The 27,700-nt window shown below is 41.0% G+C and overlaps 1 protein-coding gene across 1 annotated transcript in view; it reads right to left on the reverse strand.

Annotated features, from left to right (window-relative positions):
- Positions 1-27,700, reverse strand: part of prkar1b (protein kinase, cAMP-dependent, regulatory, type I, beta) — a 65,797-nt gene that overhangs the window by 4,101 nt on the left and 33,996 nt on the right. Inside the window, exons 5-9 of the mRNA XM_085403922.1 lie at positions 22,325-22,386; positions 18,031-18,077; positions 15,241-15,399; positions 10,365-10,425; positions 8,058-8,179 (exon numbers count right to left, since the gene is read on the reverse strand). Of these exons, the coding sequence (XP_085260048.1) occupies positions 8,058-8,179; positions 10,365-10,425; positions 15,241-15,399; positions 18,031-18,077; positions 22,325-22,386 (451 nt within the window). The remainder of the gene's footprint in view (positions 1-8,057; positions 8,180-10,364; positions 10,426-15,240; positions 15,400-18,030; positions 18,078-22,324; positions 22,387-27,700) is intronic.

Consider the following 27,700-nt stretch of genomic DNA (forward strand, 5'->3'; position numbering starts at 1 on the left):
TTGTGTTGGACAGCAGAAACAAAACAAAACAAAAAAAAAGAAGAAGAAGAAGAAACACACTCTCATGTATCCCAAAATTGCATGCGATACAAAAACTGATTGGTTCTGCATTATTTCCTCCAGAGTGTAATAAATACAAACATCTAAGCCTTTTAGAGGCTGAACTGATTCCTCCTCCATCACATAATCCCCTTTATCAGCATTCAGCTATTAAATGGAAACAACTGCGTTGTCCAAGAGTGAGAGTTCTCCAAAACACAGTCCTTAAATGACCTCGGAAAACCGAAGCGCTTTTGTGTACACACACAAAAAAGCTCAAATAGCATGTTGCTAATGGTCTGCTTTAGATCTGCAAGTGCACACAACCACGCAATGTTAAATAAGAAGATAGAAGAAGACTCAAATGCTCACTCTCACATTCGGAAAATGTCAATTTTCATATATACAGCTGATAGCTGCTGGAGAGACTGACCACCAACGGCTGGCTGAGTGTTTGTGAGTCATCTAAAAAGTATAAGGGAGGAAATTTGATTTCCATTCACTTTGCCCAACAGATGATAACAGTTTATGCTGTCACATCTTGCAGCTGTTGACAAAATTGTGTGTGTGAGTGAGCATATGTTTGAATATTTATCTTAACGCATAAACCAGAACACGCGTGTTCAAAGCTGCGCCTGATGACGTATATTCACATTAAAGTGCAGCTGCCACCTTTTGCCATGCAGATGTATTGGGAGATATTTATTTTCTGGACCTTCACATGTACTCTCACAAGCTGCTGTAATTGGTAGTAGGTAAAAGAAAATCAGTAGAGAAACTTCCCAGCTTGTCTTGGATCGCTTCATATAACAGACCTGACGGTTCCAACGCTCTCCCTCTCCGTTTCTAATCCTTCTCTGCTCTCTCCTCCTTGTGCCGACTAGGCTAATAATGCTAAATATGAATATAATGAGCCTTAATGAGAACCTCAAAACTGCCAGCTACTCATTGCGGCCACACAAAGGTAATACTGTATTTCAGAGAAAGGGATGTGTGTGTCGATTTAGTGGGTTTGTGCTAGAAATGAGCTGTGGAGGAGTGGAGGGGTACTGTCCAAGTAAGTGGAGAACACCGTGAGAGCGCCACTTCCAAGTAATACCTGGCCAAACCGTGGCGTGATGTCGTTTTATCTCTGGAGACAGGTCTTCTAACCATATTAAAATAAAGCGGGGATATTGTAGGTCACGGAGGCTGAAGGTGATGTTTTAAGTAGTTGTGTAGCCACCAAAAATTAGGATTATGATCCACGTGGTATAGCGGTCCATTCTCATTTCCAGGGATTAAGAAAGTGTAGTTGTGTCAAAGCCGCTTTGTCTATGAGACACCCACATCTGATTAACAACAGTGTAGGATGAGAACTTGTTGGATCAAAAGCAAGACTGGTGGTACTTTACGCTCCTCTACTAAAATTATTAATTATTTGACATGTGCTGCCTACTTTATATCGCTGGCTGCTAAACTAAAAAAAAATACATTTTGGGTGTCAGATATTCTCAAAAAGAAAACCTACAACTGATCTGAGACCCTTGTTTTTTTCATTCAAACACTGAGGTTTTATAACATTTTTGCTTTTAGTGCACTCAGTTTTTTGGAAACAAGCTTATTTCTGCCAAAATTAAAAGATATTTGTTTTCCGTCAGGCTTGCTTCAAAAAAATGAGAAGTATTATAGGAGCAGCCTTTGATGATGACCCTATCAAACTTGGCCTTACTCCTTACTGTGCAAAGTTATTTACTGCTTACTGTGGAAGTCCCGTCCAAAATAAACAGCAAAAGCAGATCCTGGTCTGAACTTGTACGTCGCTATGGGCAAATGTCTTAACAGTTAAAGCTCTTAATGATATATTTTCTTTCCTGTTGTAGTCGTGCACTTTAACTGAACTTTGAAGTAAAGAATTTGATTCGATCAAGTTCAAATGGTAAGCTACTGGAAAGTGCTTATGCTTACTTACTTAATTATAATCGCTTGACTGCTAAATCAAATTTATCTGATTAGACATATTGATAAATAAAAGAGTAGCCACTGCGTGGAGGTAAGTATTTCTGTCTGCCGCTCTGAATCCTAATGCTGTGGCAGGCTGCGGCTCATCTCCTCATGGGCATGCAGCATAGGAAAAGCTGGTACTTCACAGTTTGCCTTTGTGGTTGACTAAAATGCTGCTATGTGACCAAGCTGGCTTTCATGGCACATTAACCTCTGTGACATTTAAGCCACATTGTGCACATGGATAAAGATGACGAGGGTTTGTAGACTGCAGCGTATACAGCCACACCATCTACACAAAGAATTGCATTAGCAGAATTAGCTCTATCAGGCTTTTTACATCTTAAAAGGCTCTTTTAGCAAATGTATTTTTGCATATTTGCATTTATGCTGATCACAGTTCTTTTTATATTGTAAAAAAAAACTTTTCAGTTGTTAAACTCTTTGTTGTAACACTGCAAGAAAAGCGCTACATAAATAATCACATTTCTTTTATGTCTGTTGTTATACTCTACCTAATTTCATGCAAGGTATAAAAATGTTTCCAAAAATATAATGAACACTTTTCCCGTCTTAACCCCCCATCGGTTTTCATCTAACCATTAACCATTTTACAAAAAACAGCGACCACTACTGCCATTACAGAGATAAGAGTATTAAGATAAACTGCTAGTGTTTCAGCCCACAGATATCTGATGTTTTCATCTTTTTGATATTTTTCTTCTCTCCAATGGAGCGTAAGTAGAGTGACTAATAGGTCGCTTGTATCTCCATTGTTAGTCTTGTTTCCACTGCACTTTTTGTCACGTTTTGTTGAAACTTCCGTCTCTGCAAATTCGCTCGCAAATTTCGAGTGTTGTGGTTTGAGAGCCCAAAACCGCAAGATGTGAATGGAGAGAGAATGAGGTGGACGAGGCACAGACGCGAGTGTTTACAACCTCTTCTTTCTATTCATGTCCAAACAAAGTGTGTGAGACAGTGCAGCGCTGCCAGTACAGTAGTTCACTGGTGAACAGGCCTCATCCAGTGTGGTCCCGATAACCATCTCACACTGTACCACCCCAAGGGTAGCGCTCTGCTCCACAGATATTTTGTTTTATAAACATCAGAGAGCCTCCCCTCCCCGCCTCAGGGAGACTGAGACCGGTAACAACAAAAGACAGCAGACGAGGTCAGCCAGAGCGAGAAACACTAACAGAGAATATGAATGAATGAACATGAATACAAACAAGTAGTAGAGAGACAAAGAAAGGATTCGTGTGAGCCACTTTCAGCCCTCAACTTAAATAAGAAGTATCAGATGATTTTTGGACGTATTTTAAGGACCGGTCACAGTTGCATCCATTTCTGTGTATACACACTTTAAACAAACATGCCACATAGAAAGTGCACCAGCTTGTAGTGACAAGTTAAAATGTAGCATCTTGCATGAAAGAAATGACAACAATTTGAACATGCTCGCAGAAAGAGAGGCGCAGCCAGAAATGGAGAAAGGTGATATCCCGAGTCTGTCTGTTCACGAGACCACCCAGCATCAGCAGAGTCTGCACCTTCTCATTCAAACGCCAGCACACACGCATAGATCACTTGCTCAACATACGGTAGGACAACAGTGTTTCTCACAAGATTTGCATCTAACAGCCTGAGGGGCTCTTATTTGAACATAAAATGACTCAAAATGGTTCAAATCTAATGAGGCCCGTTAATCTTTACCTGTTTGTTTTCACTCAGATCAACCGCACTGATCTTCATTCTATAAAAGCAATATTAATCTCCATTAGCTAAATTGCATTTCAGCAAAAAACAAGCAGGTTACACGCGAGTACCGGGAGATATTCTGCAGACAATCCACAGAGGATATACCATCTGTGGGACACACAGGGAACCTGTAAACTCCTGAGAAATGATTCGTTCTGTGTGTGGTCAAAGAACAAATGGGAGACGTCCATTTACACTGATGACTGGAAGATGACTGGAAGAACACATCAGCGGAGAGGATGATACGTTCTTCAAGAGTCATCACCCAGTTTTAAAAAGGTGGGAAGCAGCAGAGACATCTGACTTCAGTAGGCTGTGGAAGACTTCAGCTAGACTTCTGACATTCGTAACCTCAGCTGGACGTCATCTTTTTGGCATAAAGTGACATAATAATTCCTTTTACAAAGGTATGTGATTGGTATATGATCAGAGCTGTTCATCTGTTTGTTATTCAAAAACTAATTTCATGAAAGGTGGTGGAGTGGTGCTTGGGTGAACATCTGCATCGCTTTCATTAAGAATTTAAAAGATGGACACTGGCTTTTCCAGAGGATGTACTCTGAGTGACCTTCTAGATAAAAATTAAACACCAATAATAAAAATGATATTATTCAACATGTCAACCTTACAATTCCAGTTATCTCATGTAAAGATAAATCTTATGAATTGATTAGATTGCATTGATTCAGGAGTGCACTGAATAGCTTTTCGGGTAGCCTTGTTTGCTGTTACAGTTTTGCATTACTGCCTGGGAAAGCGCAAGTTATGCTACTAATTATTTGGCATTAAAAAAAAAACAAAAAAAAAAAAAAAAAAACACACGCACATGTTATTTCTAGTTAATACTTAGCAGTAGCATACTGTGAAATCTTGAAATATCACAGTGTAAAAGGTGCAAACGACTTGTTAAAGACTGAAAACACTGATTTTGACTTGACAAACTGTAACTTTTCCCACATCTGTTTATAGTTAAGTGGCAACACATAATGCATCTTAATCTTTAACTGGCCCTTTTTCTCAAAGGCTTGACTGAATGGCATGGAGAAAATAAGAGTCTGCACATTAGGTGAGTAGAGCCCTTAAGAAGAGAGCAAACGGTGGAAAAGGCAGAGAGGGTTGACGTAAGGGAAGGTGAGGCTGAGTCTCTGTGGCCCCCGGAGCTTGTAAAGGCTTGTTTGTACAGTGTGAGAAAAAAAAATGTAAACATGTCACTTTTCATTAGGGCCCCATTTCACCCAGAAGGAAGAGAAAGTGATGTCTCCATACCTCCTTTTAGTTAATCTTCCCCATCAGGAGCATGTAATTTGTGATTGTGGGGTTTGTCTTTGGCTTCATCTACCAAAACCACACAAAACAACAAAAGACAGTGAAAGGAGACAGAAAAAAGAGGCACGGTGGGCAACTAAGAAAAAAAAAAAAAAGAGTAACTAACTAAGCAAAGCACAGAGCAAAGAAATAAAAAGAATCACAAGAAGTGCACAGCGAGAGGCTAATCTTACTGTAACACACACTCGCAAAGTCCTCTAACTCTTTACATGTGGTCCTTTTTGAATCAACCTCCTCACAACCCATATGTCCCTGCCCTCTTTGACTCATCCCTCTGTCTGTCTCTCTCGTCTCCCTCCCAGGAGGGCTCCTGACCCTGTGTGAAAGTCAGCAACACACATTCCACCACAGTCCGCCCTGCTCTGGGAAAGTCAGGCTCTGCAGCACGAGAGATGGGGAGCAAGCGGGAGGGAGGGAGGAAAAGAGGGGGTGAGAGCTTAGACACAAAGGGGAAAATAGACAGAAGAAAGGGAAACGGGGTTAAAGAAAGAGACAAGCTGCTGCTGGGGTGATGGGATTAAAGAGAAAGCAGTATTTAGGTTCAAAATATATACACATTCTAGAAAGTGTTGGTCCCCCTTCCTCAGTGCTGCGTGTGGCTGCCTGCATGTAAAATGATGAGTCTCACATTGTGACACATTCACATAGACCTAGAGAGCTGCCTCCAATGGGCTGCTTGCCTGTAAAAGTGGATTCCTGTATCTCTCTTCCTTTTCCTCTTCCTCCTCCATCTCTCCATCCTGCTATCCCCCCCCCCCCACATTCCTCTACATATTTTGCTATTTTGTTTTTCCTCTTTGGGATGTACAAAGTCTCAGATTGATGAGTCACACATACATAGTTGTGTCTTTTGCATTTCCTGCGCAAATTGGCTTCTGAAAGACTTAGAGCAGCACTGCGATAATAGACAACAAGATAATGTGAGGTGTATGTCAAATATATACAGTGCAGTCTATATGTACAGGTCTATATTTTCAAAGTATTACCAATAAATTCCATGCAATTTAAAAAATTCCAGTTTAATTTCTGTGTTTTGTGCAGCATATATGCATTGGATGTGATGAGCTCAAACTGATTGACATCAGGAGCCTCACACCAAACTAGATTCACAGGATGCAACATAAAAGTGGTTGAGTCTGTTGAAACCCTCTATAAAAATCACCAAGATGCCAATTTTCAAAGACCTAATAGTATGACCTCTTTATTTGATAAAATACAGGTTAACAGTAGCAATACGGAATTTGTGCGGGTAATTTTTGCATTACAAATTATCGATAATCCTGGCATTGTCGTACAGGACTGAGACCACTGACATTCGCTGTCGGTTATTACAAATTCCTGGAGTTCCAGAGGTCATTTACAACGTCAAAGATCTTCAGCTTTAATGTGGAGCAGCTTTTTAGCATTTATTGAAATAGGACAGTGGAGCAAAGACTGAAAAGGCAAGAGAGAGAGCAGTAGATTTGAACGTGTAACAGCCTCACAGCGTATGGGTCACCTGCACCACTTCATGAGCTATATCAGTACCCGGGGGCTGCCATTTCTTTAAACAAGACATAAAACAGTGTTTTTCCTACAAGTGAAAAGTATGAGCATCTGTGAGGAAAGTTCATAGGAAATATAAAAAGCCTTTAGTGATGCTACAACCTTATTTGGTCTGATATGACAAGTAGTTCAAGTAGTTTTAGGATTTTGAACAATGTCCTGTAAACATCGCTTGTTACAAAAGTTACATTTTGTTGCTATACTTGGAGGAAATCTAAACAGCTCTAATATAACTAGTATATTAATTTTATGCACATTTTTGACAGCATATCCTCCCTGGTTAAGCTCTGCTAGAGCTGTAGTTCGGCTGTCTTCAGGCTTTCTTTGTATATACTAAAGTTTGAAATTCAGCAAGTGAGACTGATGTAAGCGGGACCATGAGTGCTACATTTTGCTAACCCATCTCCTTCGGAGCATTAACGGCTGACGTGCAAATTTACTGAGCTGGATAAAAGCCAAAAGAACATTTCAAATAACTGGAAAATGAATGTATATTATATGTGTTAAGAGGGGCATAGTGAGGAGCATAAAAATGCAGATAAAAAAGAAGGATGAAGAAGAGTGTTGTACTGCAGGGGCGCAGGGAATCTGTGTGAGCCAAAATAGGGATAAAGGCTGATACATCATTAACCAACCCGGATAAAGAAGTACCTCTAGCTTAGCCATTTCAATCCCCTGTAACCAGTGTACTGCTCCTATTATCGATGGACATGAAACGAGTAAGTTAGGTAAACTTAGTAAGTGACAGAAAGAATGACACTCTGAAGAAGACTGACTAACCCACGAGCAGGTCTGAAAATAAGGACGCAACCACAGCAGATTGTGCCCCAACCCCCTTTAGATGCCCCTTTTGACTCGATGCTGGTGAAAGCCGAATAAGTATGGAGTTAATAAAAAGTGCGTTAGGATGACAGGCAGGGGGCCCTTCATGAAGTCACACCAGGGGCCTCGGTTCCACAAAGCCTCCAGTGTGAGGGAGCCATTCTTTGCACAGGTTCTGTGTGTTTGCAGGCTGGGGCAGGGGAGCACTGGGTACTCTGTCTGCTGGTGGCAATAAACTGGGATCAGTTGCAATGTCAGCAAACAGCCCACCAACGTCTCTGTATGATGACATTTACATCAACCCTAGTGCCCCCCTTGATGACTCTGATGACATGCACACGATTTTAGGCCCCGGTATGTCAACATCTACAGCTTACAGGAAATGTGACAGTAATAGGAAACCACTACATACACTGTAATTCTGGTGATTTTAATGCTTTTTCTAAAGCACTCAATGTGCAAAAAAATCAGCTTTATGCTCTGTGTTGGAACTAGGTTAAACTCCATCATCAAACTTGTCTCTTTCACACACAGAGACATGCTTCCAGTGCTTTGTAAAACATCATATTCTTCACAGACTTTACCTCTGTTATGATGAAGAAGTCATCACCAGGTTCTCCCTGCACCACTATCTTCTCTCCATCCTCAAACTGAACAGGCTCCAGGGCATCGGCCACAGTCAGGCGCTCCCATTTATCCAAAGATTCTGTGAAAGGACAGCAAATACAGATTACTGAAAAGACAGTCTTATTTACATTGATCAGTAGTAGATGCACATACAATGTGGATTACTGTTTCATGGCCTGTAGATAGAGGCTTCCCTTGTTCAGTAAGCTGGTAGGAACACTAATTACAATCCAGTAATTTAAGAGGAACCGTTGTATCAGCCCCTCTGTCTCCTCCCTAATTTCATGGACCTCAAACACCTTAAAACTGACTCCTAAAACTTTGTTGTACTCACTCTGGATTGTGTTGATTATACTCCAATCAAGTTCAAGTGGTGCGATCAAGTTCCTTTCCATCACTTCCGTTCTATGGTTGCAAAATATGATCTCATAGCTACAGTCTAACTTCATCAGTGAAATTATCTGAAATATAACCAAATATACTAATAAATATGATTTCGATTTAAGCAGCAATGCTTTAATAACTATTAAAATGATATATTTAAAATATTTTTTTCACTTTTATATCATTTTAAAGATCAGACAGAAGTAAAGGTCAAGATATGTGAAGGAGTTCTGCTAAAAACATTTTACAGCATCTTTCTAGGTTTGTTCTGAGCGAGTCAGATAGTCTTTAGGATTATCCAACCACAGCAACAGTGACGTGGTTAGCCTGAGATATTTCTAGAAACCAAAAACACAGTCATACATCTCACTGGGAAAAATGCTTAAACCAAAGGATTTTTAGGCAATTCAGATGAAATGATACTTAAAGAAACAGGACCCGCTACTAAGTAAACATCTCCATTCAGACATTGGTTACCGAATCGGCTAATCCTTTAAAAATGGAGCAGATTATTGTTGCCTTAAAAGCAGCTACACCAACACGTGGAATGTGACTTTGCTGCAGTGAAAGCACTGCTCATCCTTAGCTTTGTCTAAAAGATTCAATGTTTTGATTTGACTCAGACATGAGTTAGAGGTGTAAAACTACAGCACTCTCTTTGTCCCTGATGTGCTCAGTAACTGATCCCAGTGTGTCTATTTGTGTGTGTGCACTTAGGATTAGTTAAGGTAAGCCTGCCGGTTTGGAGGTGTCCAGTGTCCCCCGCCAGTGGGGCCGAGGTGTCTGCTGGACCCAGATGGATGTCTTCTTTCTGGCTGTCAGTTAAAGGCAGCAGGTCCTATAGAGGTGAACCCTAACAACTAGCGCAGTAACATGATACACAAATGTGCCGACTAAAGAACCTACATTTCATGCTTCACAGAACTTGCAACCACTTGGAGCACCATGCTACACACATACATGGTAGACGCGCAGGGAATTGCCAGTGGATATGCTAGGGCCTGTGTGTGTGTGTGTGTACGACAAACAACAGGTTGTGTTTTTTTACTCCCTTCACTCCATGACATCAAGGGCTTGTACCCAATTTCGTGGCTATCTCAAAAATCAAAGACAAACAAAAACACCCCCGCCTCCTACTCCTCCTCCAATTCAAAGGGGCCGAGCAAAGCGAATGAGGAGAGGAAAAGCAGGAGGGTGCTGTCTGAATACAGGCCTCGACAAGGCTGTCAAAAAGAGAGCTGTGAAAGAAAAGAGCTGAATGAAAAGAGAGCGGACCTCGCAAAGACATCCTCCTAAGACCAGGATTGAGTGTATGTGTTTACTCAGCCAGCTAATAACTCTGTACAGAGGGCATGGCCTTGCTTTATACACCACATACACAATCAAGTGGAAAGGGATGAGATGTCAGCTCCAATTGCAACTCGTTTTCAAAATCTGAATGAATCTCATTCACCATCCCTGAAAACCAAATTGCCTGTGCAGGCTGGTTATCCAAATTCCAGCCGCAAAGAGAGGCTTATCTCAACTCACTATTCCTTAATTGTCCACATGGAGACATTGCACACATTGCATAGTGTGACTGGCTTTAGCATGAACAGTGTGAGAAGATTAGGACTGTACACACAGACCTCACTCAGCTATGGGCCTTGTGGTGTGACAGCGTGCGCCTGTGTTGATGTGGATTAATCTACAGTATATAAGTAACTTTCTGCACTCTCAACTCTTTGACCTGTGTAAAATGAATGCATAAATATGTATAAACACACTCATATCCTTCGGCATAGTCACAAATTGATTAACAAAGTGTAAAAGAATTCATTATAGGCACCAGTAACAACATGCTGCACGTCTTGTCTATATTATATTTAACACAGACTTACCAAGAATGGAGACTTTGCTCAGGAACTCTTCATACATCTTTCTCTTTCTCAGTGTGCTGCCCTGTAACACACACAAAAGCAAACACATTTACCATTTAAGGAAGTTGTTGTAATACTATGGTATTAATGCACACCAATTGGTCATAAGTTTGATTTTTATCCCAAAACCAAGAGATCACTCTCATTAATCAGAAACTCTTTAAAACTTTTAATTTGTTTAATTTTTTTCACTCCTTTATTAATAACCAAAGTTAAAAGCACAGCAACTTTGCTTCGACAAAGTTTTTCAACTGTGAAAAATGTATTTCTTTGGGGTGCAAATATCGGAAAGAGCCTGAAAATCTGCACCTTTTAACATAGAGCATCCAAAGGGTTGCATGTTTCTCATTCCACAGCCAACCTTTAAAAAAAAAAACTCCAAATATTACATATTAATACTGCCAAATTATTAAAACATGAATACACTTTTTTTTTTTTTTTTATCTGTGATGAATAGATGACAGTTCATGGAGTCATGGTTATGCAGGTGTATGTAATGTGTTTCTGATACGTGTATGTCTGTGTGTGTGTGTGTGTGGCCCACCCCACCCACCAGGCAGGGGACTTTCCCCCATTCTGCCTCTGCCATGAAAATCAGGTGCTTCCTGACAAGTCTAGACCCAGAGGACCCCTTCCCTCGCTGCATTTCTCCTTCACTGCACAGAACCACTCAGAGGGAGTGGGAGCATGAAGAGAGTAAAAGCAAGTGAGGAGAGACGATCTTGTCCGCCCTGCCTTTGCATATGGAAATGATATATTGAGGCTTGGGGTGTCTTTAGTGCATAAGTGCCTGAGACCCGCTGCTGCCTCTAATTTCATATAATTTCACATTTTGTCTTAAAAGGGGAGAAAATGTTCCCAAGTGAGCCAATGTCAAAGTCAGAATCGTAAACAACTTGATTAAAGGAATTCTAGCCTCCGCTGCCTCCCTCCTGGATAAATGATTTGAGTTGTGTGTCTGTGTGCATGTGTGTCGTCAGTGTGTGCAGGCAGAGCGTGCAGTCTGTTTTTAGTTCTGCCACTTATGTTTTGCTGCCGTCTCCGCAGAGATGAAACTTGCTCGTTAAGCAAGCAAATACAAACAGTAACGCATGTACGCTCTACCTCTAACACACACCGCACACACGCACACTCCAGCTTACACAGAGATGTTAAGTTGGTCTTCAGATTTGAAAGTCTCCCCATAGAGCTAACCAGACAGCCTTGCAAGGCTTAAAGGCTTAACATGTGTACATGAAATTACATTACAATACAGTAGATGTGATTTATACGAGTGCAGTAGGAACCTATGGGTGGGCCGGAGTAACATCGCAGGGTTTCAAAGAGGCTCGCTGCGGTGGAAGGAATGAAAATGATGCGTTTCCAAATTTCTATTTCTAAAATTTCAAGTTGTCATTTATTTTGTTGGTGAACATCTTTTTTCTCTTTGTCTTCTGTTTTATCTTGTCTACTTGGGAGGGCCTGAGCACATGTTTCATGTATAAAACTCTTCTGCTCCTGTTGGCCCCAGTGTTCACTCCTCCTGTGGCTAAAAGATGAACCAGCCTCTGTGTCTGTTCAGTCTTTGAGGGAGAGTCATCAAAGACTTGAGGTGTGGCGTGAAGCCAGACTAAACCAACTGTACCTTACACCCCATCTCCATCACCTTCATCTCTGTCCAATGTGGAAAAACATACACCACCAACCCGCCATGCACACATCCCCTCTCATTTCTCTGTATAATTTCTCCTTGTTTCCTTTCGTCTCATGTTCTGTTTGTTGACAGTTGTCTGTCGGTTTGTTAACGGCTTTGTCTGTAGCTATGTGTGTTTAAATACCAAGATGACACAACAAGGAAGGTATTGTATAAATGGCAGTAACACAATAGAAACAGTGTGGTTATCACAGGGAATGGCATTACACTGTTTACTCAATGTACACCCTGATAAGGAAGCTGGTAGGGTGGGTGGTGTAGTGAGAGGCTCTTTGGCTCTACATGATAAAATCATGGCCGTACTATAAACAAACTGTGATATAATGACTTGTGCGCGTGTCATTATTTTCCACTGGGCATGGTGTAAGGAGAAATATCTACAAGTAAATTCATCAAAGGCACCTATAAATAATTTCTGCTCATCTTAAAGGTTTTATATGAAATATATGAAGTATATAAGAAGTAAGAAGAAGCACTTTTTAGAGAACTAAAATAGTAAATTATAAAAGTTCTGAGATTTAAAGTATCTTTTTTTTAACCAAATAGTTCTTCAAAAATATTAAATTTATTCCTGATTGATCCATTTACCATTTTAAAGGTCTAAGTGACTTGGATGATCAACTGGTTACAAAATTTACATTTCTGGTGGATCACTAACTGGGGAGGAGACTGCGCACGATGCAGTTTAAAAATCACATAAATGTGGCTTGATTGGTTTTGAATTTCACTTTGATCCGTTGAAATTAATATTCAGTTTAAGGATCAAATATAGACGGTTATTCAAAAACCTAATGCAGTTAGAGCCACTTAAGTGCAAAAAAGTCAGAAATGGCATAAAAAGCAGGAGCTGAGATTTAGGTGGGTTGCAAAGTGATTTGCAGTGTTCAGTAACTTTTAGCATGCTGTGTGCAGGATGAAGAAGCTAAACATGAGATCTGCCTAACTGAAAGCATAGATGGGTATCAGCTGAGTGGGCTGGCACTGAGATTATCTGGTATTCCATGGCCTGCAACATGCAACTGCATGCAACATGCAACTGTTGCTATAATTGTTCAAAATAATGTGTCTTGAAATGGAATGAACTAGTGACTGTAAATGTAAATTATGTGTAATTTAAATTACACATAATCATTTTTAAGATTTGGAGACACAGCAGACTCGGGACAGGAAAGCAGATGTGAGAACAATGAACCTGATGGCAGTGGCAATGCACCTTATGAGCTTCCAGCTAACTAGCTGCAGACACAGGCGCTCAGCATATTTTTTGCTGGGAAACACACCACACACACACACATTTACACTCAGAGAGAAAGCTCACTCGTTGGCCTAAGTCCTTGCCAGAATACCACACTTTGTAAAAACAGCTTTACAAATCATTGACAGCAATAATTAACTACAGGTTCACATAATTGAATTCTGTTTCACCCCGTCTCCCCTCCTGCAGCTGCTGCTGGAAGCAACGAAGGAATGAAATGTGTAAGACAAGGAGAATCCTCTCAAAGAAAGGTTACCAGGGCGGACTGTGCCCTTAGTTTAACTATGCGCTTAAGAGGTGACATGAGTGCTGTGTAGGTCAATGCCAACTTTACTCTGAGCTGAAAGGTCCGAAAACAAACCTGCTTCAATCTCTGCTGGTTTTACACTGAACTGAACTTTCAGTTGGCCAAGGCTTAAATGCAAGAGGTAGTTTGAAAAGTTAAATGGGAACTCTCTAATTTATTCGGAATATGGTATTAGGAACATTTGAGGAAGTGTTTAGCTGGGCACAGACACACACATGGACAATATTTAGTCATTCTAATAACAACCAATCTGTGCGCGTGTGTGCGTGTGCACTTATGAGCAAAGATGAGGGCAAGGGCACAGTTCCTTGTGTTTCCAGTTTAAACATTTCGACATTCCTGCTAGATAAGCTCCCAGAGTGGGAAGTGCAAGAGGAGGCATTAATATTGACTTTTTTTACTCCTCTTCTCACTCCCTCCCCTCATTTGGCTTTCTTCATCTAAGAAGAGATGTAGACGCATTAAAATGGGAGGATACACTCCTCTGTGTGTTAAAGCGTATTTAGAGTATAAAAAAGAAAGCAAATGTTTTAAGTGCTTAAGGAGCCTTAAGTGGTTGACTGGGAGGAAATACTGCAAGCAAAGAACTGTGATTGATGACCGTAGAGAGCCTACTAATGGGATGTAGATATTATTTGTCTACAGTGTCATAGTGTGGATTTGTTTTAATGTTTAATATTTTCAAATATACCATAAAATTATGATAGCATATCTTTTCCAATTCATGGGTTAAATATATTTAAATACCTACCTACCTACAAATAACAAGCTCTACAGACCTAGAACCCCTTTGGTTATTTGTCTACTACTGTTAAAATGCCCAAAACGGAGTAATAGCATTCCTCTTTAATTATATAATATAGAAATTTCCATAGTGCTCAAATGCATACATTTATAGGTAGCCAGTATATCTATTTTAGTAATCAAGAGAGTAACACGTAAAGAAGAAGAAACTTTTGGCTGCTCCCTTATACAAAAGGGGGTCACCCTATCAGCTCCATATGTTTGATTTGGCAGAGTTTTTGCACTGGCTAGCCGGCCTAACCACAACCCTTAAGGGCTGTGTGATCAAACCAAGTGTCTTTAGCTTGTTAGTCAAATGTGTAAAGCATTACACTACGAAGAACCACAGCAAGCACTTTGTGTCCCAAAACTGTCATACTGTAATTTCACTCACAAGAAAGAAGATATTCAGTACTCCAACCTGTTTCTTTGCCGCTTATCTAACTAGGGGAAGAAGGAGAGCTGAAGCCTATCCCAGCTGATGTAGAGCAAGAGGCAGTGCACAGCCAAGGCAGATCCGACTCCATCACAGGGAAACGCAAAGAAAGACAGACAACCGTACATTCGCACATCTACATCTACAGCTAATCTACAATCATCAGCAGGTTGGAAGCTTTTCTGAACCTACACCACCACAGTACAGCCACAGAAAAAAATATACAGCTGTACTGATGTGTGCACAGTGGAAGCAATTTACCCATCAAGTTTTGCAATGTATGGTTGCTACAAACCAGCCTCTTGCATATTGTTACCATGGAGTTTACAGAAATACTGAGAGTCATCATGACGAAGTTCATACCATGAGGATGCGTCGGTAGCTGTCTCTGTCGATGCCCCACAGTTTCAGGTCTGTTTTGGCCTTGACGGTGGCAGCTCTAGGAGTCCCGTAGATGAGGGCCAGCTCTCCAAAACTACCTCCTTCTCCGATACTGGTCACCCAGTCACCATTCACATACACCTGCAGACAGAACAAAAGCAAAATTTATAAAGAGGGTCATATATAAGATGAGATGCTTCTGAAGAATACAAACATTTTCTGGGTACAGCTGTTTTGAGGTAGGAATTTAAAACTTTCTGCTATTTCAGCTACCCATCCAAAGACACTTTATCCAACACTTGGCCCACCATTCCCCCATCCCCCTTCAGTTTCCGGGCTGTTTGATTTTCTCACTAGGCTTGTCCCTAAGTATTTGATCCCCACTAAGCCCTCAGATGAGACCCTCTAAAATGCCCTCTATCCCTACCATCTCTCCATCAATCCCTTTTATTTTCTTTGTCTTGTCTTGTTAGAGTCATCCCTGTGATTTGGAAGTGATGGGAGGTCGGAAAGCTGTGTGGATTTGTTCGGGCTGTGTGTCATCTGAAACACACATTCTCATGATGCTTCATCACTTACATGTGCAGGAACACACATGCACAGCTCTACTGAGATCAACCACTGTAGCTCTACAGACAATGCAACCTCAGTGAGACTCATTCAGGCTGTCTCTAGGGCTGTTACGGTTTCAGCTGTCGACACACTATCCACTATCTTGTTGACTTAATAACACAGAGAGAGGCAGAGGGAAGCAGGGTTTATTCCTCTCTGGTGGTTGTTGTGAATTGCCAGAATTGTTGCAGGCCATTATTCATGCTCTGAGTAGACCACAGGGGACTCATCCTTCACTATACAGTGGCATGGCTTCAAAGAGATGCAGAGTGCTGACTTTGGTTACGTCAAGCCTAGAAGAGCAATTAAATGAACGCTGAGAAAGAGTTACATCAGAGCATACAGGTAGCATACAGGCTTTTTAACAGTCCAGTCCTCAGGTATCTCCTGACCTATGAGTCACTGTTTCATCCTCACTTTTGTACATGTGGTGTCATAAAGTTTCATGAACACTCTGTTGCAAATCCCGGATAGACAGAGCTGCTTTAATACTTGAACGGGAGCAAGAGTGAAGTTACTCCCAGTCGGGGCTGAGATGACAGAACAGAAAAGTTTGATTAACATGCTGTATGCTGTCTCTCACAATAAGTGAATTTTCAAGAGCAAATCGCATGTGCCTGTGAATAATTAAAGAACCAATGAATCAAATTTACTGGAAGGGTTAGATGAGTCATGAGTTTGTTTCTCTGCACAAGCCTGCTGCCCATACAGGTAGGTGCAGCAAAAAATCTGCATCTGTTTGGCATGATGTAATTAATTTCATTGCCAAATCCACTATAAAAATAAAATAAGCTTTCCTTTAAAATGACTGTTAAGGTAAGTAATTTCAACGATTACCCAAATAATTGTGATTAAACAACTATCAATATTTAATTACAGCTACCATTTCTTTGCCCTGATAAGATCATCTTACATTTTGGCATGAAAGCTGTAATTTCTTTAGCGGTGCACGCATATAAATACAGGCCGTAAGTGAGGAGATTTGAGTGCAGACATGGAGGGGTGTTTACAGTAGTGGCAGTGGTTGTCAGCGTTCAGGCAGTTTATGGGATGCTGGCAGATTTACACCCCAGCTTAATGAGAGACATCTCCACACTTTAATAACCTCGGCACTGATCTTGAAGCAGTTTAGCGCCTGGGCTTTGGCTGGGAGGCAGCAGCTGTCTGTAGAGATAGAGGGGTGGATGGCACGATGGTGATGAGGTGAAGGCGACACAAATGAACACGAGGTTTGGACAGGGGTGAGGTTGAGGGTAGGAGTGCAGGGTGACAGGGTCCTGGCTTTGGGAGCGTGTGGTGTCAGTCCAGAGGAGACGACCTCCGGCAGAACAAAAAAAGATGCACAGACTGAGCAGATGCAGATGTGGACTTAGATCAGATCAGAATTAAGAAATCTTAAGAGGGAACTTTATAAGATTAAACAGGCAAACTTTGTCTTGATTGTTGTAGACAGATTTTTGAGTTTTTCCAGATATTACCAACTATCTTTGCATCTAACGTGAATATAATCTTGAACTACATAAACAACCATGGATCCTTACTCTTACACAGGAATCTAAAAATAGCCCCACAACTTATCAAATGATATTTGACAATTCACTTTCTGAGGGTTCATTGCTACACCATCTTTCTATCAAGGCACCATCTCACTACTCCTACACTTACTTCTTCCTGCTCAGGTGGGTCAAACTTCAGCCAAGCTTGCCAACCTGCTTCTCTCCTCTTGCCCACTGTCTCTGTGCTCACTGTTGTAAGCTGATAAGGTCACTTCCTGTTTAACTAGCTTCTGTTTTATCTCCCTCCATTTAACTCTATCGCTCTGTGTCAGGCTTGCTAAGACAAAAGATCTCTCAGTTTGTGTGCCTCTCACAGCCAGTTCAAATCTATAGCAGTGCACAGATTGTCATCAGAGTGGAAGAGACCTTTGAAGAGAACAAAACATAGGGGCAATCCTACAACCTGCCCATTGTTAGAAGGAAATTTTATCTCTACGTGAGTGAAGAAGGCTGGGTTTTTCTACTGAGTCACAATCCTTCTTATAGACTACACATGAGACAGTAAATAAAACCATACTGGAATCCCCTTTAATTTAAATATTTTGCTTTCACTCATTCAAAGTACAAGTAAGAGTGTACTCTAAATGTGCTCTGACCCACTTACGTCCACTTCGCCTTGGTCAATCACATAGAAGTTGTCTCCTTCATCACCTAGAGGGGAGAAAGGAGGAGAAACACAGGTGAGCACAGATAAGACATCAATACCTGCTAGCTTTAAACCATTTAGAAAGCTTCCTTTACTTGCTTTTTTCCCCTTTTACTTTCACCTCCTGTTTATTTCTCAAATGTGGACTTTTTAACCAGTAAAAGGTGTCCCTATAATGTTTTCTTGTAAACAAATCTAGTTATGTTCTTCACAGAATGTATCCTTGAGGCCAAACAAACACATTGCTTCATTAAAAAAAAAAAAAAGATAAGCCTCTTAAAACTGCTTACTAGCATGCAATCTTCTCTCCATCTCTATCATCATTATCGTCCCCTGCAATTAAGTGTGACACTTCGCTTGTGAGCGTCCTTGTGCATGAACACAAATAAAGAAAAAGAGAGCATATTCATAAAAAAGTAGTGTTCAAAGAGGTTTAAAAACTCCATCAAGAACCTTTAAACTAAAATTGAAGCATTATAGGATTAAAGTATTTTTGAAGCCAATTCACACAAATAATTTGAGAAACTTTGGGGATTTGTGAATACTGGAATGTCTCTGTTTGGTTCTGGGCCCTCTCCGAAAAGCCAAAGAAACAACAAAAAAAAAGAAACTGTTGGGTTTCTTGTCTGGATGTTATTTTTGTTCAGATCTTCAATTACCTACTTCAAGCTTCAGGGCACACCCAGCGTCAAAAGTGCTACTGCCTTCTCCAGAACGCATATTTCACTGGGCCTGCCAATATATTTGTGATATAAGGCTCTCACAAGCAGAAGAGTGCAACTGCAGCAGTGTTCATTACTGGTTCTTGGGTGGCTTAATAATGCAAGCTCTGAAACCAAAGTGTCTGAGCATGCATAGCTAGATCCTTCTGAAGTGTAAAGAACAGAGATCCATAGTATAGCAACCAACCACAGCCAGCAGCTTAATTTATTTAGTTCCTTATATTAAAGAATACCGCTTGTTATATTTACAAAGCTTGGAACTAAATGTGCTGTCTGGTCTGATGTTGTGTCACTGATATAAGTGTGGTGGGATTTCAAAGCGAACAATAACCCTCGAAGCGAGTCATGGGATCCGGATGGTTAATGTCCGTTAAAAGCATCTAGTCTGGAGATAAGGCTAAAAAATGGCAAGTGTTCCTTTAATTATGCTATCCATTACATAGGGTTCAGGGGAAATTATTAAAAAGGACTGATAGCCACAAACATGAGCAGCGCAAATCTCTCCCCACAACTCCAAACTGCAAATGCAAATCCATTCAGAGGTACATACAGGTAATGATGCATGAGTCCTGATGACACAAGTATGCATTTGTGTGCATTTAGCAGATACAAAGTGAGCTTGTATGTGTGTGTGCTTGTGTTTCTGTGTGCATGTTCACCTAAAGAGTTGAAAGGCTTAGAGCACCCCGTGAGTAAAGTTCACAGGAGTTCACACGGCTAATTAATACTGAGTGGAGGGGGCTCGTTAATCATACAGCTCTATTTGTCACACAAAACGCTCCTTGTCTATCTGAAGGTCTGTCCCAGTGGAAACCTCAGACACACACATATATACACTTACTCACAACCTGCTGCAACCTGGCCCTTGGCTATCTCCCTCTGTCTGTCTCTGTCTCTCTCTTTCATCTCATCTATCGGTCTTTCAGTTCCCTCTCACTGTGTCTTTCTTTTCTCCTGCTCTTCCTGTCTTTTATCACTTTGGTGCCCAATCTTTTGTTTTGCATCATTTCCAATCCCTCTGTGAGTGCAAGCAAATATTTGACCATAATGCGCACACACAGAGACACACTCACACACACAGGCTTTGTTTCAATACAAGCTATTTCAGGTGTTATGCTGCGACTCGAAAAGGACAACGCTGGTTGCATCCTCAGTCTCTCAGGTGCTTTGTAAACACAATGTCAGCATTAAAGTAAACATGTCCATCATCAAGTTGATTTCATCTTCGAATATTTTTTCCCTCATATAAAATTAGTAGGGCACCAAGGGCAATACTGCTATTCTGCATTTTTAAAGAAAGTGATCTGGATTTGATTCTAATTTTAATGCCATCTTTCTTTGATCGACTTCTACTTTTATGCAAAGTTTCATTATAGTCTTTGCATAATCTTGCTGACAAACAGAACAAGAATCAGCGCTGAAAACATCTTATTACTATTAATTGAAACAGTTTATGTCAGGAACAGCGGATGAACTTTTCTATAAGCAATATATTACAATGAAAATAGCTCTATGCTACATTTTGCATGTTATAATACAGTAAATCACCTCCTGTTTAAATCCCACTCAAACCTTACAGTCAATAACTCCCAGCTGTGTCTAAACAGTGTGTGAGTGGTCAGTGGCGTGGTTGGTTTCTTGATGGTGTACAGTAGTCCAGACGTTAGCAATGACATCAGCACTGCATATAGTGTATACCACACTCTATAGTGTATATAACAATGGACTGTCTGGGACTGGGACTAGGGCCCCCAGAAAAGTTAGCTAGACTTATTATCACCAAATTAGGACTGATATACTCCTGGATGCTGTCTTAAGAGAAGGTGGGAGAGACTGAGGGAGTGTTTGTCTAACACTAGCAGTTTTCCTGCACCTAGTGTCTGTATGAGTGTGTGTTTGTAAGGCATGCTCCACACATGTAAACTATGTTTTTCTGAGCAGGTGTGAACATAATATTATCTAGAACTGGGAATTTGTGTGAGAGAATGTTTGTTTTCAGTGTTTTAAATATGTGATTAAATGTGTCCACTTCTGTGTTTGATAGGAGCTTGTGTGGAGGAGCGCTGGAAAAATACAGTCTGGACCTGCTGATCTGTGTTCTGTCAAAGTCCAGGGATGCCTAGACTAAAGGTTTTGATGACTGCAGTTAGGCAGAGGAGAAAGACCTGGCATCTGGTGCAGACTGAGGGGAATGTTTGAGTGAGGCAATGAGAGGAAACAGGAGGGAATGTAGGAGTGGCAGAGGAAAAAAAAACAGGGGTTGCAGCACAATTGTAGTATTCTTTAAGATAAAGTCATCGAAGGTAATCAGTGAGAATAGCACTTTAATTGTTTCCTTTCCATTAAAGTGGCTAAGTCCATCAAGACGATGTAACTCCTGACCATGGCAGAGCATTCCAGCGTGTCAAAGATGGCTACAACCACTATGACATCACCAAATGGTTAATCTTGAAGCCTCGAGCTGAGCGTTTTGGCTGTTATAATTCTAGTGCTTTGAAACCAGATATAACAAGCAAGAGTTGAATTTGAGAGTGCAAGGTAACGCCACCCTGAAGCACAGCCTGTTCCATTATCATTTCTACTGTACTTGGGACCAGAATGAATGAAATGAACATCATTCAGTAAGACTAAGAAATACATTAGATAAGTGTTTACTAAGGTCAAAGGTCAAGTGAGCAATAAGGGTGTTCTTTCCATGGACTTCTATACAAGTGTTCTATACCACTGCTGGCCATTAGAAAGAATGTAGGCTTGAGGCACCTTTGCACTGGCTTCTCTTTTCAGACCTTTTACAGATTGTGAATAGATACACATGGTCATAATACACATTTATCAGGTATACCTGTCCATCTGCTTAGGGTGGTCTAAAACTGCAGATCTACTGGAATTTTCCTGCAGAACCATCTATGATGTGTGAGCAGCAGTTGAAAATGCCTTGCTGATGCCAGAGATTAGAGGAGAATTGCTAGACTGCTTCAAGGTGATGGGAAGGCAATGGTAACTCAAATAACCGCTCATTACAACAAAAGTATGCAGAAGAGCCTCTATGATGGACTACAACAGCAGAGGAAACTGAGGCTACAATTACCACAGGCTCAACAAAAACAGAAGATTATAAAAAATGTTACCTGGTCTGATGACTACTGATCTCTGCTGTGACACACAGCAGCAGGGTCAGAATTTAGGGTCAGAACAGTAGCACACCTTTCAGATGTGTTGTCATGGGAGATTTTAAACATGGCTGACAATCTGCAGCAACTGTGTGATGCCATCATGTCAGTATGTCCCCAAATATCTGAGGAATGCTTCCAGAACCTTGTTGAGAGGAGCACCTCTGAGTGCAAGTTATGATGCTAAAAACCATTTAGGTTTCAAATTGAATCTTTTTGATTAGAATTTAAGGATTGTTTTTGTTCACCAGAGGAAAATAAACAGTAACATATTCCTGCTATAATTAAGTACGTAAACCAAGGTGGATTTTGCTCAGCAGGCTGACTTTAATCTTCATCTCAACAAATATTCATACAGACCTTGCTGGATAACTGTTTCCCCTGCAATATGGGTGACCGGGAACATGGCATCAAATATGTCACTGGAAGACAAAGAGAAAGGAAAAGAGAGAGAGTTAATAACGCATACCTGCTATTATGCTATATTATCCCACCAGTTTTCTGAATTGTTTGCTGAGTTTCATGCACAAATATACAGTAAACACAAGACTTTTTGTGTAGGACTGGCATTATGGGAAAGACAGCAGCCATCATCACTTTGCAAACTCGATCAACAGGCAGAAAAGGCCAAAGAGACAAGCATGGGAACTCTGGGTGACCCCAATACACACTCAAACACACAGAGAGAGAGAGGGGGAGAAGCTTGCACAAGACACATGAATCTGAATGTGTACACAACTGATTTCTTTGTCCTCATCCATATCCAGCCACACACCCATTATTTCTACTTAGTGCCATCATAAAGAACACATTTATGCCAGTTATAACACACAGTTTAGTCCAACAAACCGACCACAGTTTATTTTATCATCAGTCTACAATATTGTACTTTTTTTTACTCTCCATTTCTGAAATTGTTCATTGCCATTGTTACTACTCTGTTACTACTGGTGTTTATTTTTGTTAAGTAGAAATACTAAACACATCAGAATATTATCATCACATATAAGAATTAAAACATTTCAGCCCCATGTGCCTCTTTACATTGGACCGGTACTGTGCGCAGGCTTAACAATGACTGTTTTGTTTCAGCCCATGATCAAAGCCCATATCTCAGAGTGTATCTTCCTTTAGAGGCACTGAGAAAACAAACAAAGTGATGGCTGTGTCTAAGCACTTAATTTCTGTTTCAGCCCACCAGGGAAAGCGCCTGTTAGACTGTTGCTAATCAGGCTGTTTAAATGCATGAAGCCGCAAAAGCCCCACTGCTGGGATGTGTTGGGACAAGAGAAAACTAAGTATCCTTCCTCTCCTCCTCTCTGCCTGCCTCACACCTTCGGGGTATATTTATCTATCTAATCAGTTGCATACCACCCCTCTCATAGAGAAACATAGGGAAAAAAAGAAAACAATAAAAGAGGGTCAGGCATATCAAAGACATACAAGGCCTGCTGAGTGAATGTGGGACAAGTCAGAGCCCATTCTCAGTTATGTTTGTGTGTGTGTGTGTGTGTGTGTGTGTGTGTGTGTGTGTGTGTGTGTGTGTGTGTGTGTGTGTGTCACTGAATGTGTGCACTTGAGCCAGTCTGTCTGCATCTAAGTGGAACGCTGCCTATGAAAACACACAGGTTTGCGCAAAATGATGTGTGGGTGTTGAATAAGTGTGCACTCCTAACAGTGCACAAGACTACGTAGTACTTGGAAATGAAAAGGCTTACACAGCCAAACTTACAGCACACTACAAACATTAAAAAAATGTTGCTTTGCATAAACTTTGCCATTTTAAGAAGAAAAAAGAAAGTAACGTAGGTCAACAGGTGTTGAGGAGAGATCTGAGGATGTTATTGAGTGGTTTGGAAGTGAATGGACCTGGCTGGTATTTGTTATGTGACACTGAATAAAAAGCAGACTTAAGAAGATGGATTTGGGCCAACTTCACCCACAGGTAGGCTCGGTGCATTGCAGCTGGCCACTGACTCACTCATACTTGAGGACAAGCAGCACACACAAGCACACATTCAAATAACACACTTACTCTTTGAAGTCTGCACGCACAACTAAAGGATGCCACACCCCCATACACCATAATGACGCATGCAACCAATCCACTCACAGACCCACAGTTGTGCAATTTGCCCACTGATACAACAATGCAACAACATATTTTCTGATGAACACTTGCATACTGGCACTGTGACGTGACACGCTCGCTCAAACACTTTGATGATGATGATTAGTCAGTCAACATCTGCACGAGTGCCCTCAACTCTCTTTGCATCTGTGGCCACCTGTGCTTGGCGTGGACTGTGTTTATTCAGGGAGCTTTTGAGAAGTTGGTTTGAGGTTATGTGCAATTTATATTGTGTGGCTTATGAAAATAATTACTTTGGAAAATGCCAGGTTTAACAGTGTAGACCAATTTAGAGGCATTAAGTGAGAAAACATGGAGAAAGTGCTGGAAGTACTCAAAACTCAGAACTTTAAGTTTTGACAAAACTAGGCACATAAGTGGCATCATGGTTACATTCAGCTGTGGTGGTGGTGCGTTGTTGATCACACGGGGCACGGCTAAGGAGGATGGGCAAGACTGGCCCACACTGCCACAGCAAGAGGATCAAAGGCAGTAAACTTGAGTTTACCTAATTACACTTGACCGCCTCTCTCCATCCACTCAGTACATGCATCAGTGAGCACAACAAAGATGCATATGGAGGTAATTACTTCCCCTTGTCTCTACCCGTCTCTCTTTCCCTTTCTTCGTCCATGTCGGTTCCTGCTCGGTTTTTCTCTACATCTCCCATCTCAGTTACCCCTTTCTTCCTTGTAATTCTCTTGCTGCCCCACCCATTTCCCCATCTCTCGGTCTATCACCCCCTCTCTGCGTGTCTCAAATGAAGTGATTAATCTTGTCCTTTCCGCTACCTGTAGCCCCTCTGACCTTATGAAAAGGCAGAGCAACCCCACTAACAATGAGTGTGCTGTTCTGACAGAGACAGATAGAAGGAGAAAGAGGCAGAAAGAGACCCTGTAGACTGTGACGGGCCTAGGAAGCTCACCTCCACCCAATGGAGGGAGACAAAGCTTCTGTCATGGTTGAGCTATGTGGAGATTCTTCCTTAAAACATACACACATGGATAATCATTCACTCGTCCATGTGTACAGTGTTAAAACAGACCAAAAATTTCATTCATGTAAAAACCCAGATGTTAATTACGCTGGTAACACTGTCACATTAGTTTGATCTCATCTGAATTTTTACCATATGTCCAAACACACACACACACAAGTCATGTGCAGCTGACATCACATGGATGGCACATTGCCCATATGTGTCTGTTTGTAGTGCCAGAAGCAGGTGGAGATGACACCTGTGGAATAATGTGAGCATAAAAATAAAGCAGCAGTTCAAGTTCAAAGCAGGGACCGCTAAGGCCAACAGATCAGCGCTTTTATCTAACAGCCTGCATTAAGCTGTGTTGCGCTGAATGTGAAAGGTTGCAACATGTACGCACATTGAGCATGTGAATTCATGCATGTACTGTGTACTGCACATGCAGTTGTGACAGGAAAAGCTTTTACGCTCCTTCACCCTCAGACATGCCCTCAAAAGTTCAGCAACAGCCTATTATTGTTCTCAAACACCCATAAAAATGTGGTTAGCTTGGAGGGATTCAGTCATTAATAAAATAAAATTAAGCGCTCCTTGTTGTAGCTGGACTGCTTGTTGTTCTTACAGGTTGACAATGACAGACTCCCTCTTCGCTCTCCTCTTCCCTCCTTTTTAATCTCTTCTACAGCCCAAATGTTTATTTGTTCAGCAGCAGACATCTTATCTTTACATTACTACATCAACACACAGCGCTGCCATTATACCATTAACACCAAAGGCCTCTTTAGGGGCACGGCATGCCGCCATGTCTTTGTGTTTCTTAATGGGCCGCAGAATGTTGAGTTACACAAGTCCTTAATGGGGAGCCCATCCAGTATGCTCTTTGTCTGGGTAGGAGAGGTTTTGCAATATCTGAAATAATCAACAACTCCACCACATACGGGAACTTCCCTGCTCCAAGTTGCGTCTCAGCTTGGCAGCAATGTGCCACTGGTTTGGCTGTTGCAGCGTTCATGCTGTAAGTGCTTGAAGGATTAATTTCCACTGCCACAGTTGATAGTAATTCAGACTGCTGACTCTGGCAAACCAGAACAATAGTCTTTGTTTTGCGAGTCTAATCATTTCCATTATATAAGCAATGATCTGGGGATACCAAATGTACACTGGCAATGAAAGTTAAAAAATGACTTCCTATGGTAAGACATGTTACAGCCTTTAAGATGCAAGTGAAAGCAGTGAGATGGAAATGCACCAGAGACAATGCCAACATCGTTATTCAGGTTATATGGCTGTACTATCTGCAATTTGGCGTCCAGAACAAATTTCTTCTTCAGGGACAACAAAGTAAAGTAAATAATGTATGCTGCGTACATACTAGTCAACAGAAATTAAGCCACCAAGGGGCAGGTTGCTTAGAATAATACACACAACTGCTCTGAGTTGGCAGCTCAGCCAACAGTCAGGATGATGTGTAAAGCAGGATATTCACAAACATGATCATATGCATGTAAAATTTAAGTTTTATAAACACCATGGTAAGCTAGAAAACCGCTCTGTGAGGCTGACTAAGCATTGTGACATTTAATGTTAGGCACACACAGCCAGCGTTCCTACCATTACCTTTGACACAATTACTTCTTTAAAAAAAAGTACAGTTCATCTGTAATTACATCAACATGAAAGCACATTCCCTGACAACAAGCAACAGTATGAGAGAGTGAATGAGAGACAAAAAGGAAGAGATGAGGAAGGATTAATCATAAAGCAATGAAGCATTCAAGGAGAATATTTATGACATAAAAGCTCCAAGCACGCTCCCTTATTCATCACGAAGCACCACCAGCAAGTGGAAGAACCAGGTCATGCCAGCTGCTGCCAATTTCTTCACACTGGCCTTGAGACTCCTAAGGAAACTGTGTCTTATTTGATCAAAACAAACCACAGATATCTCCTCCAACCAAATCAAAAGTGTAATGAATGGCAGTACAAGAGCAGGCTAAACATACTCAAAGATTTTATTCTATTTATAGTATAAAAGTTACACTATAAGTAGTATAGTATGTAAGTGTATATTAAATTTAAAGCTATAATACTTAAACATAAAATTATATGCAACGTTGAACATTTCCACTGCAATTTTAACAATTATTTTTCAACATTTTACACCTACTGGGATGATTGGACCTGAGTACACACGGAAACCTTGCAGCACAGCACAGAGGTGGTCCCAGCCATTCATGCATGGACATAACAGGTCATGGCTAGTGGCAATGAGCACTTAGGGATGGTCAACAATGTGGGAGAGGAGGATGCCAAAGGCAGATGACAGGGGAGAGAAAGCCTTCATTTTTTTCTCCATTTCTCCATACAATTTAACAGACTAATATTTTTATTTTAAAGATCTGGTGCAGTCTCACATTCACATGGTTTGAAGACTCAGATAGCGTGCAATTTAAATAGTGGAAACCAACAGAGGCAACGCAGTCCACTGTGTTAAACTCACACCTGGCTCCACAGGTTTACAAGGGGTGTAAACGTGAATGCATCCTGTTGCTTAAAAACGTAAACGTGTCCCAGTATGTACACACTAGAGAATCTAACCACCTAAGGGCCAGTGCATTTATGC

The sequence above is a fragment of the Rhamphochromis longiceps genome, linkage group LG4 (assembly GCF_057381845.1).
Source record: "Rhamphochromis longiceps isolate RC_006_pf linkage group LG4, R_longiceps_female_GT1.1, whole genome shotgun sequence".
Lineage (NCBI taxonomy): Eukaryota > Metazoa > Chordata > Actinopteri > Cichliformes > Cichlidae > Rhamphochromis > Rhamphochromis longiceps.